Raw genomic sequence first — 19267 nt, 5'->3', positions numbered from 1 at the left:
TCTTTGACTAGTTTATGTCTGATGCCGAGATGATTGCCGAAGGACATCAAAGACTCGCACAGATCCAGCAATCAATTCGAGCTCACAGAGAGCCGAACCCACGCCAAAGCAAAGTGCCCCTGTCCTGCTCCCGTATATTAAGCAATCTTGAGTCCTCCAGAAGGAGTACGTGGCAATATCAGTAGTGAGCTTGGGAAGCATAGAAACCCCACGAATGGCTACCACCTTGTACAAGTCAACAACAACAGGCCAGACACCTATTTTGAGTTACTGATTAAGTTCGCACCAAGTTTATCAGTAAGTAGATAAACCTCTTAGACTCGCAGCACCTATATGGTAGGCTCCAAGACTCCCCTGACTTTTATTTTCCACCACCATATTGTTATTTGTTGCTCCGTGTCAGACTTTGGGCTCATAAGCAAAGCTATCAGAACATGTGATATAGTAACTCCAGAAAAGTCTCAACTAGATAAGCTTTACTTCGTCACTTCTGTTATACTGAAGTCATTCATTGGAGTGTTTATTCGGTCACAGCTAAGCAACCCATGCCAATATGTAGTCTATAGTACGGACCTCCAACGAGATTCACCCTTCACGCTTCACTCTTCACCTCTTGTGAAGGGTTGTAGAAAGGGTAGTCATTGTAACCCTTCTCCGGAGGATCAGCACCATAGAATGTGTTGCGGTCATAAGCGTTAAGGGGCCAGCCATTCTGCAATCTCTCAGCCAAGTCAGGGTTGGCAATAAAGTGTCGACCCATTGCAACCAAGTCAGCCTCTTGGCTCTTGATCTTGGTAGGAGCATTGTCTCGATTGAAGTTTCCGCAAGCCAGAAATTGAATTCCAGAAGGCTTGAGAATGTTGCGGAATATGTTAAGCGAGTTTGCCTGCTTGCCAACTTCAACAGCAGTACCATCTTTACTGCTGCCGTTTGCAAGTGCAGCGAGTTTTTGTTGCTCGTCGAGAACCTCGTCAAAACGGGGCTCAACCCTGATAGTTGTTATTCATATTGATGGCGGTTTAACGGTGGAATTTGACTTACATGTGAATGTAAACAGGCTTGTGTTTATCTGGCAGACTGGCGATCTGGCCACAGAGGTAAGACCAGTGAGCGTTGGGGTCACTATCCTTGGTGCCCTGGAAGTAGTTGTAGGGTGAAAGTCGAAGACCGACCTTGTCAGCACCGATAGCATCACAACATGCAGTAAGAACCTCGAGGAGGAATCTGCATCGGTTCTCGACAGAGCCGCCATACTCGTCAGTTCGGTTGTTGATATTATCGTGAAGGAATTGCTCAAGCAGATAGCCATTGGCACCTAATCCTAACAGTTAGCAAGAGGTAGAAGTACAGAGACTGGATGTGTATATACCATGAATCTCAATGCCATCGAACCCAGCAACTTCAACAGCTCGCTTGGAGGCAGCGGCCCATTCGGCAGTAATGCTGTGGATCTCTTCCACTGTCAAAGCTCGAGGCGGGTCATCCTTGGTATCAGTGCCATCCAGATATGTACCCGGCATGGGCTGATCACCCGAAGAGACAGCCCTCTCACCACCTCGCTGCGCACTACAAGATGCCCTTCCAGTGTGCCACAGCTGAGTAAAGATATAACCGCCCTTGGCATGGACAGCATCAGTTACCTTCTTCCATCCCTGTAATTGGGAGTCGGTAAAGACGCCAGGAACCCCGGGGTAAGCACTAGCGTTCAGGGCAATGTCGGTCGCCTCAGTGATCTGAAGTCCGCCGTCACTGGAGCGATCACTGTAGTACTTTACCATACGGGGGCCTGGGACATAAACACCACGAGACTCGAATTCACTTCGCATGCGAGTGTTGGGCGCCTGTAAGGATTATGTTAGGTTCTTCTCTGCGCATCAATAACTAACTTTCATTGCGTACCTGCACAATTCGGTGCTTTAAGCTCAGTTTGCCAAGCTTCAAGGGCGAGAACAGGACAGTGTCCTTCAGCGCGGTATGCGCTGCTGGCGGTGTAACAGCGATAGGCATCTTTGTCTCAGGGTAGCGGATATAAATCGGGGAGGAGAAAATGACGAGCTATTAAAAAAGTTGAAGCTGGTACTAGAGGTGGGAAAGCTGTCTGATTGCACTTGGAATTGATGAAACAAGCAGCTATGGATGTTGAAGCTTTAGTAGCCGATGTATTTTGTCCTCATACATTTTGTTTTCATTCTGTTATTTCGATCGCAACTACCCATGAGCTCCTGGTACCCCATCCCCCACCTTTGAACGATGAGAGTGGGTACGGAGATGCGAGGATTCAGCCATCTTTCTTGTTGGCCACTGATAAGGTGCAGTACGACAGGGAAGACAAGAATGGGGGTGGATCTGGCCGGGGCAAACCAGGGTCGGACAATTTAAAACAGCTAAGACAAAGAAGCCTTAGCTTCAATGCGTAACAAGGGAGACATCCAATAGGTCGCTTACCATCTTTTGTGGACCAGGCATCTTTCTCGCTCCCGGGTAAGAGTTGTGAATTTTACTAATCTGAAAGTGATGAGCAAGATGTGTAATGACACTGCCAGTCTTGGGACTAAGGTTTGCTTACAGAATAAGCAAGTTATCTCCGTCGATGAGAACAGTGTATCGATTTGTGATTGTTTAAAGTCCTCGGATCATTTCAAGAGGCATTTAACTCGTCTCAAAAAGGTCAAGGGCGAAACATGTCAGATTTTCATGGGACAAGATGTAATGATTAACCGAGAGCCTTAAATGTGCTCAATTGAGATGTTAGTTACATATTCAACATCATCAGGCATAAATTACGTCTCTTGATTGTATAATGACCGAGACAGAGACAAAATGAACATCAACGTTGAAGTCTCACGATCATAAAATGTCGAAAAAGGAAGCGACAAGAATCCACAAGATAGCACATGCTTTTTGTGCGTCAAAGTCTAGTTCAAACATACATAATTAACAATAGTTGCTACTTGAGTTTTAATGCCTGTTCCTGCAAACATGTGTCCCAATCCTGACTCTAGAGAGAGGCATGTCCATGTGTTTCATAAGGAAGACCAATACAGAAGAAGCCGACCACGATCCAAAGCGCTGCACTCGCATAAATGGGCACAACTGAGAAACCCGAATAAGTTGAGATAAAAGACGCCACAAGACCACCAAGTCTGAGAAGTGTAGCTGCAATACCAGTACCAGTACCCCGTACAGGTCCAGGGAAAGACTCTGGAGTAAAGGCAAACATGACGGCGTACTCTGCGATACCTATTAGTGGTTGAAAGGGTCAGAGGGGCTATAAGAGATACTCACCAAAGTTTCCAAGAATAGCTGTAGCACATTGGAATCCAATGTCGGCGGCTTCAGTGCCAACAGCTGTGTATGCAAAGAGAAAGGCGCCAGTGAGAACGGCAGAGATGGCCATCATCCACCTACGGCCGAATCGAGTCTCTACCAGGAAACCTGCTGATATCGGACCGAGGACACCAACAGCGGAAACAATGCAGTAGACCATATATGTATGGTTGAACGATGAGCTAGCAGTGTACTCTTTCTTAGACTCCAGGTAAGAAGTAATGAAGGCAAAGTACAGCGGATAAGCAATTCCGATGGTAAGCCAGATCAAGAATGTGACTGCACTATGCTGAGCCATCTTGCGACCGGCGAATAGCGAGCGGTAACTGCTCATGTTGAAGTCCTTAAAGTTCTCCTTGAGAATATCCTTCATGGAAAGCTTCTTCTCGGTCTGATCCGGAATGGCGTGTACAGGTTCACCGGTAGATGAGACTACCGCAGACGAGTAGATTTGGCGGTCGATATCTTGCATCATCTCGAGCGTCAGGGTCTCGGGCTTTCCGTTATAACGAGCGATGTAGTTGACCGATTCGACAGCTTCTGCATCGCGTCCCTTGGAGAGAAGGTACTTGGGCGACTCGGGGATCTTGAAGACGAAGAGTCTAATCAAGGCAAGGACAAGAGCGATGCCACCGAGAGTGATCATGACGTAGCGCCTGCAGAGGGCATCTTGTTAGCCCAGTGAATCAGAAGTGTTTTGCAAGTGAACTACTTACCATCCCATGTTATCCTGTCTGCGGCAGCCCTCAGGGCTGCTACAAGCAAAGTTGGCAAGGAAGACCCATGAAAGAAGGGAAACGATAAGCTGTCCAAGGTTCCACCATGCAGACAATGTGACGAGCAACCACTGATGACTCTGTGGGACAAACTCAAGGAACACAATGCTGTCAACTGGGACGTTACCTCCAGCAGCAGTACCAATAACAGCCCAGAGAGAGCAAAAGGTGATGAAGTCCTGAGCTCCAGCAACTGCACATGCAAAGATGGCTCCGATGAAGATGGTAGAGTTGAAGGCAGGCTTGCGACCAATGACATCGGCTGCAGTATCCTCCACTAATGATGAGAATGAGAGCGGGAGAACGTCCTCTCGAACCAGGAAGAGACAACACTCGAATGACGAGGTGATACTTCCACGACTCCCACGCCCAGACCCGCAGTCGCGGGAGAAGAAGCGCTGGGCCGGAACCAGATCGTCGACTGGTAACAATGTGGCTGAGGCTGAGGCCCAATCTGAGTCCGAGCCCGAGCCTGAGCATGAGCCTGAGCTGGACCATGGCATGGAGATGGATGTGGATGACAGCAACCCCGATGGCACCAATGGCAATGCTGGTGAGAATACCAACACTAAAACGAACCTCAGCGGAACTGATAACGAAACACTTTACGTGAGTTATCCAATTCCATTCCCCCAAGAACAACTAACCATAATCCAGGAAGCCATCACAGCCTCGGCTCGTCGTCTTGAATTGGCTCGCCATAACCTCAAAGAATACGAGGACGATCTAGAAACCGAAAGAGAAGCCTTGAAAGCGATAGTCGCCTCACTAGCAGAGGCATCAGAGGCTCACGAAGCTGCTATCCAGAAATGGAGAGATGCCGTTGTAAAAGCAGACACAAAACAGAACGAACTCAGACAGTTTCAAGACCTCGCCCAGTCTTTCTCACACGACACGCAAGCTGCTTTGGAGCAGCACAGCCAAAGCTTGCGACGTCTGCGCGACCAAGCAATCGAAGCAGAGAAACATGCCGAAAACGAGCTCCGAACACGGCGTCGTGAATTCTGCCTCCTCGAAGAGAAGAAAGATGCAAAAGAGGGCACCATCAAGAAGATATCAGCACGGATTAGGCGATATCAAGACGACATTGACGCGGAGGAGGTGAAACATCAAAGGTTGCTTGCGGAGCATTATCTGGAGCTTTTGAGCAATGATATTATACAAGACATTTCCATTGCCGATATATCATATGCGAGGATTCTTGAAATCAAGTTAGAGCGTGACCAAAGGATTTGGTATAAACAAAGATAGACAAGTTAATAGGATAGCGATTTCTTTTTTTTTCTTTTGCTTTTAAAAATTATTATGTATAGGTAAATAGACTACTGAGTTTGAAATAAGGCTACATTTCGCTAAAGGAAGTAGACTGCACAGGTTGGCAATGCACTATTAGAGGACTAGTTTAGACAGTAACGCCTGTGAAGGCCGAGGACAAAAGCTGTGCTCAGATCTCGTGCCGATAAATGGAATGGTCCTTATGTATATCAATTATGCATTAAATACATCTACCACGCCATCTTGCAAAAGCTCAGTCGTTGCAGCGGTCATTCGATAGGTTTGATATGCATAGATGTGCCGAAAAGAGATGTTTTCCTTGCCGGTCTTACGGTTGTTCTATCGATAAACTATTTGTTAACCTCATAGGAAGAGGTAAATTGATGCAAATTAATTAAGAAGAGACCTCATCTCCGTAATATTCACGACCGCCATATCATCAAGTGTTTTGATGCGACTGGGTCTCGCCTCTCTCTGACGCATGGTGCTGGCATAATGGCGGTTTGGAGCCCAGAGGCTATAGTGAAGACATCGCGATGTCAACCCCCAGTGGTAAGGTCAACAAGCTTGGTGTTCTACCTGTAGCAGGCACTTTTCGGGTGAGATAACTTCAAAATGACCAAAAATCAAAAGGAAAATATCAAGTATCTTCTCCGAGTCGAGAGGATCATTTTGGTATAGGTCAGACCTTGTTCTAAGCTCTGCTTGCGGTGCTATACCGGTTTGAAGAGATTCCAACGGATGGATCTGAGGCTATCGTGATCCACAAAACTGACTGCACGCACCAGACAGGCAGACATGGCAGGACACGTAAAACTGTTCAGCCCAAAAATCGGCCTGTACCATGTCTCCTTCCAGTTCAACTCCTGGTCACCAACCACCACCACCATCCTCTGGCTGGAATGGGACGTTAAGTGGCTCTTGCATCAAGACAAGTTAATACAAAAGGAGTATTCTTGTTGTTTCTTTTTCGAAGGATGCAAGATGTATGCGGATGGTAGCCGGATTGATTTTTTCCTAGGGGAGCATCCGCTTGACTACGCTCAGTTGGTTTGGTGACATCTAACTGGAATACTGAGTCAAGCCTTGGGTTCACTAGCACAAGATAAATATAGCTTGTAGTCCTGGAATTTTTCTTTCCAATGATAGTAAATGCAGAGGTCACTGGGCAGCTAATATCATGGTCCCACTTAATGAAGCTGGCATACTGCTGATTGAGAGCAAGCCTAACAGTCAGCAGAATATTAAACAAATTCAGTCTTTAAGAATCCGTATTTATATTTTCTTTATGGCTTGTTGAGTTCTTCCTGGTAAGTTGATCGATGTCGGACCAATTCTTAGAGTCCTGCTATTTCCCAACGACTCTGACATGAAATCGTTTACCTGCGAATATCTTATTGCTATTGTTGAGGTGTGAAAATTATTAGTCGCTTTGAGGAGAAAAGTTTCCTTGCTTAATTAGCTGCAAGTGCATGCCCGGAGAAAGATTTTGAGGAATTCGAAACACGGCTCTCCTTTGGTCAGAAGTGAGTAATAAAAAGCTTGCTTATCTAAATGAGGCCTCCCAAGCGCGGGTGAACACGACTATTGTCTTAATCTTAAAGAGCATTTCCCCTTGGACAGAGTCAGGAAGAAGAGCCGCAGAGGAGGGGCGAATATAGGTCCTACCCTACGCCGATTGTCACCACATCAAGATGAATTCGAAAGCACATGGCAGCGGGAATGACGGAAGGGTTCCGTGGAATGGGTCTTCAACGACGAAAGGTACAAGAATTGGCGATCTGCCCCCGTTACATTATCCTTGATGATATATCGGTCTCTTGGCAGTGGAAAAACTGTTGCAATGGCCAATATTATAGACAGACTTTAGTCTAGTTTAACTATAAAATCGGAGATTGTTCAATCGAGTCAATGTGCTGTGGCCTTTTTCTTTGCCAATCTTTAAACAAGAAGACTCTCTCACCTAGGGTACTCTTTGGAAGCATTGCTCATCAGTTTCTCAAATCGTTAAAACTGCCCGCTAGCCATTTAGCAATCCGTCAATATAATAACGAATTCACGGCAAATGGCGCAGATTCTATCATCGATTATATAAAGATGCACTTCCCAAAAGATTCTCATTACTTTGTTATAATTGATGGATTGGACGAATTGAGCGGGGAGGATGCTCACGAAGTTTTACGGCCATTAGCCGACTTCCAAAAGCACCGCCGCGTACACATATGCTGCTCAGTCAGATTCGACTCGTCAGTCAGATGTATGATCTCCGACATGCTACAGGATACTGTGCTCATCTCGATGTCATCTCCGCACAAGACAAGGAGATTAAATCCTTCGTCGAAGGAGAGCTCAATCGCCGGACTGCAACAATGAACCTGGACGAAGCAATTAGGAAGCACATCCAGGATGTCATAGTTCACGGTGCTCAGGGAATGCATCTGTGGGTTGTGCTGCAACTTAATGCCTTGTTTCCCCTGTACGGCGACACTTTAATTGTCATAGGTGACTTTGTTAACTTCCTTGATCGATTGCCTAGTAGGTTGTCTGAATCATTTGAGGAAGCCCTCGGAAATATCCAAGACGATCGCTATGGAAGTCGAATATTCGAATTAGTCGCCGCGGTTATACGCCCGCTGACGAAGAATGAGTTGCGAAGTGCACTAAATTTCGAACCTGGAGTACCATTATGGAATGATTCCACCCTCCTGTTACATGTTAATGCCATGGTGTACCAGTTGTGGCGGTGGACTCCTATACTTATAGCTCCCTAAAAATAAACTTATAGCCCTTAATAAAATTATTATAATATACCTTAATATTTTTTCCTTATTACTTTTAAATAAAATTAACTTTTAAAAAGAGTAATATTAAGTATTTTCTTATTAATACTTAATATTATTTATAAAAAAAATTAATAAATATTAACTAATATATTTTTTAATTTAAAGTAATAAATATAATAAGTATATAAAATAAATAAGTATATAAGATACTTTACTTTTTACCTTAACCCTAGGTTTTTAAAAGCTTATAAAAAGTTTAATCTAAGCTTAATATAGCTAAGTTTAAGATATAACTTATATAAGTATATAATCTATATAATATATATTTTTTAGACTTTTTACTATTTTAATTTATATAGTTTTAGCTAAAAATAAAACTTATAATATATAACTAAGGTTTTATATATAAAATAAAATACTTAAAAAGTTATAAAAATATATTTAAGTATAAATAGGTATATTATATTTAAGTTTAATTTTAAATAATTTTTAACTATTTTATTTAGAATTTTAAATAATACATAATAGGCTTCTTTTAGCTATATAATATACTATCTTATATACTTATTTATTTTACTTACTTATTATATATATTAATATACTTTACCTTATAAATTCAATATGAGCTGAAAGGCTTCTCGCCTTAAACCGCCTTCTTACTCATCGCGGCAACAACCCGAGTCGTCCTCCGCTGGGCCAGCGGCTTTTCAACCATCTCGCTGGCTCTGCCATCCTTACCGCTCACGTCCACGCCGAAACTGAAATCCACGACACCTACAAGCCCGCTCATCGCCCGCACCAACCTCTCAAGGTCGTCGCATACCAGCGTGTTACACACTTGCATCGCGACGAATTCGGCGTAGCCACGCAGCTCCAAGACTGCATCCAAAGATTTTGTATCCCCAGGGAAGGCCACGTCGGCTTGCTTGTTCTGGGGATGTTGGTCGCGTCTGGTGCGTTTCTCCACGGCGTGATCTGGGGCTTCCTGGCGCAAATCGATGGTAGTCAGTCCCGGGTTTCCGCGTCCACGTGCGAAGTCCCGATGGGGAAGCGATGGATTGTCATCTGGATCTGATTCGGTGGCCCTGTCGTTTTTAGGCAGCTGAATCAGCCTCGGCATCATCTCGTAAGGTTGAGGAAGAAGTAGGAAGGGTGGCAAGCTCTGGCCTGCAAGAATCGAGTTTGACAATAAGGCCAATGTCGACAGGAAAGTATTGTTAGTCGGTTCTACTCCCGAGAAGGCCTCTGTGAGCGCCGGCCACCAGCTATTATCGTGCGCATCTGCTGCAGCATTAGATGAACAAGCTTGCCCTTCGTCGGGGTCCTCCGTCTTATGTATTCGCGGCGGATGTGTTAGGGTGTAGCTCATAAGCGTTAGATAGCTCATAATACGCCCGCTACGCTTGATGATCTCTTGGTATGTCTCAACGGGAAAACGGCCGCCTAGGTTGGGCTCCCACCGCTGCCACATAATGTGAGACTCAATCGAGGACATGAGACGCATAACCTTGCCGAAAATCTTACGCCGAGCTTTTAAAAGGTGGTAAGCAGGCGATGTTTCTGACTCGATATCGCCTGCTGTCCCTTCCCGCTGCGATTGCACAGTCGAAAGTATGACGCTGAAATATTGAGCGAGAAGGTATATGGTCGCGGACAAATCCTGTCGAAGCGAAGTCCGATCGGTTAGGGGAGAAGGGAATATTGTCCAGAAGAACGCAATCAGACTGCCTGATGCGACAACAGCGAGCCGATACGGAGCCAGAAGGTAGGTTCTTTACCTCTTGTATTAGCCTGTGACAACGTAGATAAAAGGACAAAGACAGGCAGGGCTCACGGGTAATATGGCTGTCCTGACTGGGTTGCTACCGCTTCGCCAAGCTGTCTTACCTGCAACTCATAACCGATAATAATGATCTGAGTAGTAATGGTAATCATAACGGCTGTAAGAAACCGGGGAAATTTGAAAAAGTAATACTCAATAAAGATAAAAAACCATAGGAGAATAATAACGCCAGGGGTCTTCTGGTCAACGGTATACCAGATAATGAGTGAGAAGATCATAGCTAGACATGTGCCCCCGACTCGACAGAAAAAGCCAAAAATCGACTGGCCAGAAGCTATTAAGAGTGAGTAAAACATCCAAGTCAAACTGCAAAGGGCCGCAGGGACTTACTAATCGTCATTCCCAGAGCGATGGTAATCATTGCCCAATCTAGCCTCTGATCTTGAAAGAATTGTTGGGTTTGCTTTAAGAACGCCAGGATACCGACTGTCATCGTAGCAGCGGCGACTCGAAAGCCGAAGTGGGACTCCTTAGATCCTAACATTGACAGGATCCTACGAAGCCAGTTCCCAACATGCTGCCAGATATTAGTGGCAGGAAGATGCTCTAGGTCCTTCTTAGGGTTAAAGCTATCTCCGTAATCAATATTATTCGTCTCTAGGATATCCTGGTTCTTCTTTACGCTCGAGTCCTGTTCTTTGAAGACACTCATCAACCATCTCCATAGCCGTCGTTCAGTAGGGAAGATTAAGCGTTTATGTTTCATTGTGCCATCCTCAACTTTCTTGTCCGCGAAGGCGACTAGGTCTTGGAGGGCGTCCCCGGCCACATGCATCAGCTGTTGTGTGTAGAAGATCACGTAAAGTTGCGTCTGGTTCCTGGATATGGCGTCGCTGGCGTCATCCTTAACCCAGGCCCGAGTGGTATCTCCATTCTGCGATTTGAATTCCTGGACTTTCCTATCCACAAGGCTACCAAAATACTGGTCACCTGGGTTTACCACATCTCCATGCGCCTCGACATCGTCCGATCCGATTCTCGTTGACTTCTTGGTTACCTTTGGTTTCGGGAGAATTTCCAAGCAGATGCCAGTATGTTCTAGCCCTTGGTCGATTGCTTCCACAAAAGTCTGGAATGTCGTGTGCAGTTGTTTCATATCATTCCACATTTGTTTCTCCCAATTTCCTTCTGCCGTGCTCTCATCTAGTGTGTCCTTAACGACATTCCGCCTTTGACGTTCGGCGACTCGGTGGAAGATATCTGCAAGTGAACTTATCGCCACTCTCCTGGAAGTCAGCCACGTTTCTGGCAAGAATGAAGGGATGGCAGACTTGCATTGAAATCGCGACGTTTCGAATTAGTGTGAACATCTCGCCGAGATCTTTCGCGTCAAGCTTTCCCCAAGCCACATCTCTCTTGGCAAATGCCATATTGTCATGGATCTTGCCCGTAAAGACTCTTGTTGTATGGGTTGTCTCTGCTAGACGCTTCGCTGCTTTTGCCTCCTTGGCCATACCCTCATCCTTCACCTTCTCCATCTTCCTGGACTTCCGCTTCTTCTTCTCCTGCCAAGATTCTCGCTCTTCGGCATTCGTCGTTTCGGTGTCAAAAATGTCGTCTCTTGCTAAAGTTGCCAGATATTCCTTTTGTAGGCTGACTACCTTTCTCAGCTGGCAAACGAGGCCTCTGAACTGCCCGATTACTATCATCCGACTACTAATAGGAAGGATGAAGAGCGACACCCCTGTTGCTAGTGCCATTCCAAATAGCATCGCTAGAAGCTGCTCTTTGACGAAGGCCTCCACTGCTTGAGTCGTGGCAAGCCTGGGCCCGGAAGTCGTGCTATTGTTGATCAAGATGCTATAGATTATCACAGGCAGGCTGAAGCTAGGCAGCTTCGCCCGCATAAAGTTCGCAAACCAGATATTGGTGAAGAGCCATACTGCGCAGACGGCTGACTGAGACGAATTATACGGCGGTATGCCTACCGTGGTAGTCTGGGATGTGGAAGGAGAGGTATGAATACGTGCCTGGACAGAGGACCAGAGGACGAGGAGAGACATAGCCGAACCAACGCAGATGGCAAGGAGCTCCAAGCTGAGATTCTGAATAAACCTGTCGCGCGGCAGGATCGCGACGGCAAGGACCGAGATTATTGGGATTAAATAGCCCGTCGTCGTGAAGTAAGAGGATATTCGTGTCGATTGGTACATCGATATGCCAATGATAGGAGGGATGGAACCTCTGCGCAGAGCAAGAATACATTAGTACAGAAAGTCCTAGAAGAAAGAAAAGAATGAGGATTGACTTCTGACTTGAACATCAAGCCCAATGTGGCGGCATTTAGCCCGACCTTGTCCATGAGGCATTTCAATATGGTGGGCTTTGGCTTCGGATGTACCTCCGTATTGTCATCGACAGCGGCGAATTCCTGTTCCTCCGGAGCCTTGCCCATGGACCCATTTCGCTGCTTTTCTGGGTTCGCCATGGGTTGAGATATTCAGGTGCTGGTAGTGGCAGATGTGAGGCGGGCATAGGCGCGCAAGCGAGTTGATAAATGTCCAAGTTCGTCATTCATGAACTGTAGGTCGAGCCCACAAGATTCCTTTTAAGACGATGCGATGTAGACGTCGACGGTAGAATAGTGTTGGCCCATGATGTCATTCCACATTTCCCAATGGTGAAAGGGACTTCTTGTTTAGCCAATCCTCCATGGGTGGGTGACTAGCCTAGGAGGGCACTGTCAATCTGTTCACCAGGGGCGCGGACCTTTCCACCCCCAATAAGCCGAGATCTGAGGATAGAGTTTCTTTGTTGATGCATGTGTAAGGTGGCGTGGTATCGCAACTTACGTTTGCTACTGGTGGAAAAGCTAACACACCTTCCCTTTTACTGAAGATATCTTAAGGTAGGCTAGGCCATCGCCGCAAGATCGAATATGTTTGTGCGCTGAGGTTGCCAAGTTTCTGGTTCTTCCCACGGAGTTCAGTGATTTAGATCTTTTGAAGCGTCGACAGCAGAGCCGAGTACAAGGAACCGGCCAATAAGTACCAAGTAATCCAGAGAGTATTTGTGTAGGAGGCTTAAACTCGGGATGTTTGGCGCACACTTGAAAACAAATTCGATGAAGCTGACTGTAGGGCAGAATCGGCGAGATGTGCTGGAGCCCAATATTGGTGCGGGAGACGGCTGCATCATCGTGACGTCAAAGGGTCACCCCATTGATGATTGGGGTAACTATGTGCTGGTCGATAAGCCCCTCCTAGTCACACAAAGTGTAAGGTGCCACAACCTTCCAAGAAATCTTCTTCAATTGTTAATGTGTCGGAAGTCACGGTTTTTATTATAAATAGTTTGCACCGCGCGTTTTTCATAAGAACTCCTGTCATTCATAGTGTAGGATTGGGTTATGGGTTGCCGGTCCGCGTAAGTGGCTTCGCCTGGCAAATCATCAAGACTGCTTGCTTGCACGCCAATGGAAAATGATAACTTAAGCTAGCGTGAACGTCGCAACCTGGTAGTCACCGAAATTATGCATCTGGTGCCTTAACGTTTAATTAAGGATAAATCTATACCTTTATTGTTAGATGCTACTTTCACATACCTCATTTACCAATGAAGTATAGCCTCTGACAGTCAGGTCCACTTGTCGGATGATTAAGATTTCTGCATCAATGTCGGGGTTTAACTTAAAAGTAGACACTGACGGCCTTCTTGCGTAATGGGGAGGCTTATTGCAGATATTAACCAATCGTCAGAAGCATATATACACCAACTTCAGCCTCAAGTTATCTCAATCTGACTAGCAAAGCCAATGGGTTACGCCCACCTCACAGCTGTCTCGAACCCTTGAAATAATCCATCAACCTCTTGTCTCAAATTAAACAAGCCGGCCTCATTCCGAAATGGTGCATATATACCGGTGCTGCAGATGGAGTTCTATATCCTCAGCGGAGTGCGATTAGTTTTGTCCAACCTTGGAAATATCTGGTTAACTAAGGGATAAGCACCCTCCTTTGACAATACTATTATATCAGGCATAAATAGGCTCTCATCCAGGCGGATTTTAACATGAATTTAGACACAGTTACAGAGTGAATTCTGTATAAAGGCGGTAGAGGGTTAAGGTAATATATATAATAAGCAAGCAGATTACTATAAAATCTCTTAGTATTTACACCTTAAATAATAAAATTCTTTAAAAGAAATTTAAAAGTCTAAATTAATATATACCTTGAACTTAATATAACTTATGCTATTTAGTAATAAATACTTATTTCTGCTATTATATAATAAGCTAAGACTTTCTAAGCTTATAAATAAGTGCTAGCTTTTAATACTATTAAAAAGATTTTTTTTTTATTATCTTTTATTAAAATTAAGCTTAAGCAAATAGTAGGAAAATATCCCGCAGTAAATACCATAAACCCAAAGAGACTAACACATATTATGTTTCAGATCTGGCCGACCTGGACCTAAAATAGCGGTTTGAGCCACTAGATGTTAATAAGCAGGTTGACAAAACGATTATCCTTTAATTACACCTCTGACCGAGGCTGTGTAGGACTGACTTGCTCCTCGGCGGCTCCCGTTGCAGTAGATTCCCTGTTCTGGCCATTGGCAGGATAATTGCTGCTAAACATTGATAAGATGCGAATTTTAGCAAGTTCTATTATGGTTCTAGCCCTCGATTCTACTCACTGCGACAATTTTCTCATCTGCTGTTTGGCCGAGGTCACTCTCTCGTCGACCTGGATATATTCGGAACAGACGTATATGCCCTGTTTTCTCATTAGCGTCTGGCCACCAGTTCAAGGGAGGTGGTGCCTTACTAGAAAACCACTGATGAAATGAAGCACCCAGGCGATGATCGAAAAGGCGATAACAGTCCGCCACTCCGAACATCCGGCTCCATTAATGTTGACCCTGCCCACCGGCCCAACCCTCCAGAAGCGTCCCCAATAATAGCCCCAATAGTTATAGTACCACCCTGCACTGCAGATATGGCTCCTCGTTCTCTATCAAAACAGAAAAATATCAAGTTACCGTTTACAAGAGGGCAGCAGGGAGTTCTTACCGTTTCAAGTAAGCAAAACGCGATCAACCACATGATAAAGAGGATAAAGTCGAATGGAAAAGCCATGAAAAGAATATCGATTGGTGCAAAGACCACTATCGAATAGACGATAGTAATTCCTGCGACGACCATAGCGTAGATAATTCGTCCATCGACACTGACATTACTAGTCTCATTGATAAGGTAGCAGAACCGGCCAAGGAGACCCAGTACAATCGCACCGCAGGCGAGCTCCAGAAATCGCAGGATTACGGAGGCGACCTTGTGTCCACTGCCACTATTCGCCATCTTCAGATGAAGTAAAATCTCCTTAGTAATGGGTAATAAGTAGCCAAGTAATTGGTTGATGATTGATACCAAAGATTTGTTCGACTCGAGACGAAATAGCGGACTGCTATCTCAACCACCACTGCCTGGTATAAGTACATGATGAAGGCCAATACCCGGTATGATCCGGTGCTTCTGTTTAGCCCTTTCAAAGGTCGATGCGTAACTTTCAGCAACGTCACCATGACTCAGAGGCCAGTTAAAGGTTGACGCCTGACATTGGGGTCGCACCCTACTCAAGCATGCAGGCTGACCACCCACTGCCGTTTCACTGCCATTGACTGGGCAAAACCCAACTAAATTTTAGGGTCCAGAGTACGAAACCGGGCCAAATTGAACCCCATTATTAGAGAGGACATTCAAGCAAGCAAAATTAGCACATCGGTCGTCTTGTACCGGAGAACCCGGTATCTTCATAAGGATTCTGACCTTGCCTTTTCCGGCGATGCCTCTGACTGCCTTTGGCCACTTGTAGAATAAGCCTTTGTGAAGTTATTCGCATTCTAATAACGAGGAGGTGAAAAACGACACTTTGAGGAGGGACTTTACGGAAACAAAGATAGATTCTGCAACTCAATGACATACTGCTTTTCCTATATAAAAAGCCGCCAAATTGTCGAAATGCCCGTCTTAAGGTCTCAATCGCTGTCAACCCAGCTTGCGGATTTATCATTAACCACCGTGGAGATATCTCAGCGGCCTGTGCCTGACTCTCAGCCATCTGCCTCAGTGTCAGGCCCATTCCAAGGGCACCGATCCAAGGAGATGGTCATTGTCTAGCAAGAAGACTTCGTATCCTCTCACTCGGCACGCAATAGCCGGGATAGCCTATTGCATTGTATTTGAACCATACCCTTGTTGTCGAGGTTAGCTGCCGCGTGCCAGCATGGCCGTCGCTGTTGAAATATATTTTGGGCTAGATGATCTCGACCAGTCGAATGCATAGAAGAAAGACGAAATAAGTTTGAAGGGGGATGGCCCAATCGAAACCGGCCAGTGGCAAAGTGTTGTGGTTTGCGCCTGGCTTGGCCGACGGTGCTGCCAGAATCCATAAGGCAGGAAGCGATTAGGTTCTCTCCGCTGAAGCTAAGAACGTCATCTTTTGCACGTATCTCGGGACAAGTTCATCGCTAGTGAGAGACCTCTTAATTCTCAGCAATACCTATGCTGGCGACTTTTCGATAAAGTGAGGAGAGGTATTTCGTCATTAAACTTCGAATGATCATTTGTATTCTGTCATCCTGCCTCCTCGTCAACACACGGATTGAGAGAGTTAACATGTGTGTTCCTTTTTGAGCTTCAGTGATGGCCGCCAAGAGGATAAGATGCCCATTATGGATCATGCAGATTTGGGTAAAAACATCGACCAGGAATCCCCGGTCGTCGAGACCTGTTCCTCTCTTGAGAAGATATTTAAAAATGACGATGCCCATCTAGAACCTATGTAAGCCATAAGCGTCATGAACACAAGTTCCCAGGACAATGCTTCAGCCGTTAAGCTAAGGCTAACCCGATTCCCTTTCTTTGTATCGCAGCCGTTGGTGGTTCCTCTCATCGACGTTCCCTATGATTGCAGGGACTCTCGGCCCTGTGGCTTCAGCATTTAGTATCTGTGCCCTAGCTCAGCCATGGCGACAGCATCTCATCCCTGGGGGAGACGTCCAGGAAGCACCTTTCGTCGCCAATCCGTCGTGGTATGCCATCCCAAGACTACTCCGATCAATACTTAGAGCATGTCGTCTCTGACTTGTGCTATTATAGGTTGACGATTGCTAATGCCATTCAGCTTATTATCGCCATCACCTCAAACATGTTTCTACTCCTTAACATGGCAGGAAGAGTTCGCTTTAGTCTGGCACAACCCATTACTATAGGCGGATGGTACTACACAAAAACCACATAGAATCGGGGTATGCTCCTAACATAAGATCAACAGGTACATCTCAGCGATATGTCGCATCTCTCTAAGCGCCACTGCCGCTGGGCCGCTCCTCAAAGCCATCAAATTTCCTGAAAAAGAGCTCATCTGGTCCCAAGCATTTTACTATGGCGTGTGGGCAGCCATCCTCTACTTCTTCGATGCTTCCCTCATGGCTCTGACCTTCTGGGGCGCTTCATCTGGTCACTACGGGAAGGACTTTATGCTAACCTTCAGTAAACGCACTCTGATGTTGCAGACCATTATGTTCCAGTTATACCTCCTTATTGGCGCCTATGTTTTCTCTAAAGTAGAAGACTGGAATTACCTCGATGCCATCTATTGGGCAGACGTTACTTTCTTCACAGTCGGCTTCGGTGACTATGCCCCTACAACTACGCTTGGAAGAGCTCTCCTGATGCCGTACGCCCTCTTTGGTATCATCAGTCTTGGTTTGGTCATCAACTCAGTCAGAAGTCTACTCCTCGAGCGTGGAGGACGCCGCTTCCAAGCCCGAAGGGAGGAGAAGATGCGACGCAAGATGGTCCAGACCATAACACACAGGGGTGAGGATAATATCCTCAAACCCATTCGCGAAGAGTCTAAAATCTCTCGCACACAACCAGACAAAATCCCAACAACCGAGTTTGAACGCCGCAGGGCCGAGTTTGCTTTAATGCGAAAAATACAAGCACAAGCCTCTTTTCGCAGGAGATGGATGGCTATGACTATCTCCACTAGCTTATGGCTCGTTTTATGGTTAGGAGGTGCGGTTGTCTTTGAGAAGTCCGAGAAGCCCTACCAGGACTGGTCGTACTTCGACTCCCTTTATTTCTGCTTTGAGGCCTGGACTACTATCGGATATGGTGACCTTACCCCTATATCTAATGCAGGCAAATCGTTCTTTGTCTTTTGGTCTCTTTTAGCCTTGCCCACTATGACAGCGCTTATCGATGGTGCCCGCAATTACGTCGTAATTCGCTTAGACCACGTGACAACTTATCCACCGCAAAAGGCGGCCCGTGAAATCGTGTGCGCGACGCCTGATAAGTGCGTTTGATAAGTCCCCGCAACTTATCTAGCTCCGGACGGAAAAACGACACCACATAGAAAGGCCTCGATCGACCGAGATGGCCGCAGACGACTCGTACACGGCCGCAGACGAGCGCGCCCGCGCCGCCCGGAGGGCGGGCCTCCAGGCGAAGAAGGACGAACAGCCGGCGAACACGGCGCGGAGTTACGCTGCGAAGCAGCGGGAGTGGAAGGCGCGTCCTCCCCGGCCGCCCCCCTCTCTTCCCCCTTTCCCTTCCCTCTTTTTACGCAGGAGCCCCATGGACGGCTAACAGACGAAAACCTATAGGCCTGGTGCCGTACGCCCCGGCCTGCGGCAGACGGCTCACTCTATAGCTGGCCCGACGGCGAGCTCGTAACGCCGGACAAGCTAGCGGCGTGGCTCAAAGAGGATATCCTCTTACGACGCGTAGCGCCGCCGCAGAAGAAGCCACGGGCACGGGCACGGGCACGGGGTAAGGGTAAGGGTAAGGGCAAAGGCAAGGCGGTACAGTTACGGCAGCAGCTTGAACAGGAGCAGCTCGAGGCCGCGGCCCTGGCAGAGGCCGAAAGCCTAGCCGAAGCCCTTGAGGTCCCCCTGGTCGAGGCCGCCGAGCTGCTCGCGGACGACCGCGAGGGCTACGTGCCACCCACGGCCCTTGCGCCGGCTGCAGCAGACCTTTCCGAAGGATCTCTGCTTACGAAGGGCACTATCGACGCCTATATCGCGGCCGTTATCGAGCTCTGGCGGCTCCAGGTAGCCCACGGTAACGCGAACACGGAGAACCCCAGGGGCGCCGCCGTACGGGGCTTCCTTGAGCAACGGGGCCGACAGCGGGGGAAGCACGACCGCGCCTCCTTTAAAGACCGCGGAACCGACGGGATCCAGGCCGGCTATTCGCACGATGAATGGCTCCGGATCCAGGATCTCCTTCTCAGCGGGGCCGCATA

The 19267-nt window shown here is 46.7% G+C and overlaps 6 protein-coding genes across 6 annotated transcripts; 2 read left to right on the top strand and 4 right to left on the bottom strand.

Moving 5' to 3' along the window:
• Nucleotides 1-592: 592 nt before the first annotated feature.
• Nucleotides 593-2007, bottom strand: BKA55DRAFT_600180 (uncharacterized protein; the record flags this gene model as incomplete). The annotated part of the gene is made up of 4 exons (XM_046196492.1): nt 593-989; nt 1042-1315; nt 1370-1841; nt 1900-2007. The coding sequence occupies 4 exons, from the start codon at nt 2005-2007 to the stop codon at nt 593-595; spliced, it is 1251 nt and encodes a 416-aa protein (XP_046041167.1).
• Nucleotides 2008-2998: 991 nt separating this feature from the next.
• BKA55DRAFT_720680 (major facilitator superfamily domain-containing protein) lies at nt 2999-4768 on the bottom strand (the record flags this gene model as incomplete). The annotated part of the gene is made up of 4 exons (XM_046200999.1): nt 2999-3231; nt 3286-3983; nt 4044-4501; nt 4751-4768. 4 exons carry the CDS (start codon nt 4766-4768, stop codon nt 2999-3001), a joined length of 1407 nt encoding a protein of 468 aa, XP_046041166.1.
• A 2832-nt stretch (nt 4769-7600) lies between these two features.
• Nucleotides 7601-8149, top strand: BKA55DRAFT_698336 (uncharacterized protein; the record flags this gene model as incomplete). The annotated part of the gene is made up of 1 exon (XM_046200508.1): nt 7601-8149. One exon carries the CDS (start codon nt 7601-7603, stop codon nt 8147-8149), a length of 549 nt encoding a protein of 182 aa, XP_046041165.1.
• A 655-nt stretch (nt 8150-8804) lies between these two features.
• On the bottom strand, nt 8805-12157 carry BKA55DRAFT_600178 (uncharacterized protein; the record flags this gene model as incomplete). The annotated part of the gene is made up of 4 exons (XM_046196491.1): nt 8805-9933; nt 9996-10278; nt 10335-11227; nt 11313-12157. The coding sequence occupies 4 exons, from the start codon at nt 12155-12157 to the stop codon at nt 8805-8807; spliced, it is 3150 nt and encodes a 1049-aa protein (XP_046041164.1).
• Nucleotides 12158-14177: 2020 nt separating this feature from the next.
• Nucleotides 14178-15467, bottom strand: BKA55DRAFT_586524 (uncharacterized protein). Its single transcript, XM_046194572.1, has 4 exons — nt 15022-15467; nt 14777-14962; nt 14646-14725; nt 14178-14579 (listed from the first exon to the last, which is right to left on the bottom strand). Exons 1-4 carry the CDS (start codon nt 15307-15309, stop codon nt 14483-14485), a joined length of 651 nt encoding a protein of 216 aa, XP_046041163.1. The 5' UTR covers nt 15310-15467; the 3' UTR covers nt 14178-14482.
• Nucleotides 15468-16682: 1215 nt separating this feature from the next.
• Nucleotides 16683-17836, top strand: BKA55DRAFT_547027 (uncharacterized protein; the record flags this gene model as incomplete). The annotated part of the gene is made up of 5 exons (XM_046190984.1): nt 16683-16792; nt 16884-17042; nt 17110-17229; nt 17285-17689; nt 17737-17836. 5 exons carry the CDS (start codon nt 16683-16685, stop codon nt 17834-17836), a joined length of 894 nt encoding a protein of 297 aa, XP_046041162.1.
• Between the last annotated feature and the right edge of the window lie 1431 nt (nt 17837-19267).

This window comes from Fusarium redolens (assembly GCF_020744475.1).
Source record: "Fusarium redolens strain MPI-CAGE-AT-0023 chromosome Unknown BKA55scaffold_35, whole genome shotgun sequence".
In the NCBI taxonomy this organism is placed as follows: Eukaryota; Fungi; Ascomycota; class Sordariomycetes; order Hypocreales; family Nectriaceae; genus Fusarium; species Fusarium redolens.
This window is presented reverse-complemented; position numbering and strand designations above follow the sequence as displayed.

Coding starts and splice junctions, on each gene's coding strand:
- BKA55DRAFT_586524 (XM_046194572.1), bottom strand. CDS start 15,309: ATGGCGAATAGTGGCAGTGGACACAAGGTCGCCTCCGTAATCCTGCGA. Junction 14,963..15,021: donor CGTTTTGCTTACTTGAAACG/GTAAGAACTCCC, acceptor CTGTTTTGATAG/AGAACGAGGAGCCATATCTG. Junction 14,726..14,776: donor ATTTCATCAGTGGTTTTCTA/GTAAGGCACCAC, acceptor ATGAGAAAACAG/GGCATATACGTCTGTTCCGA.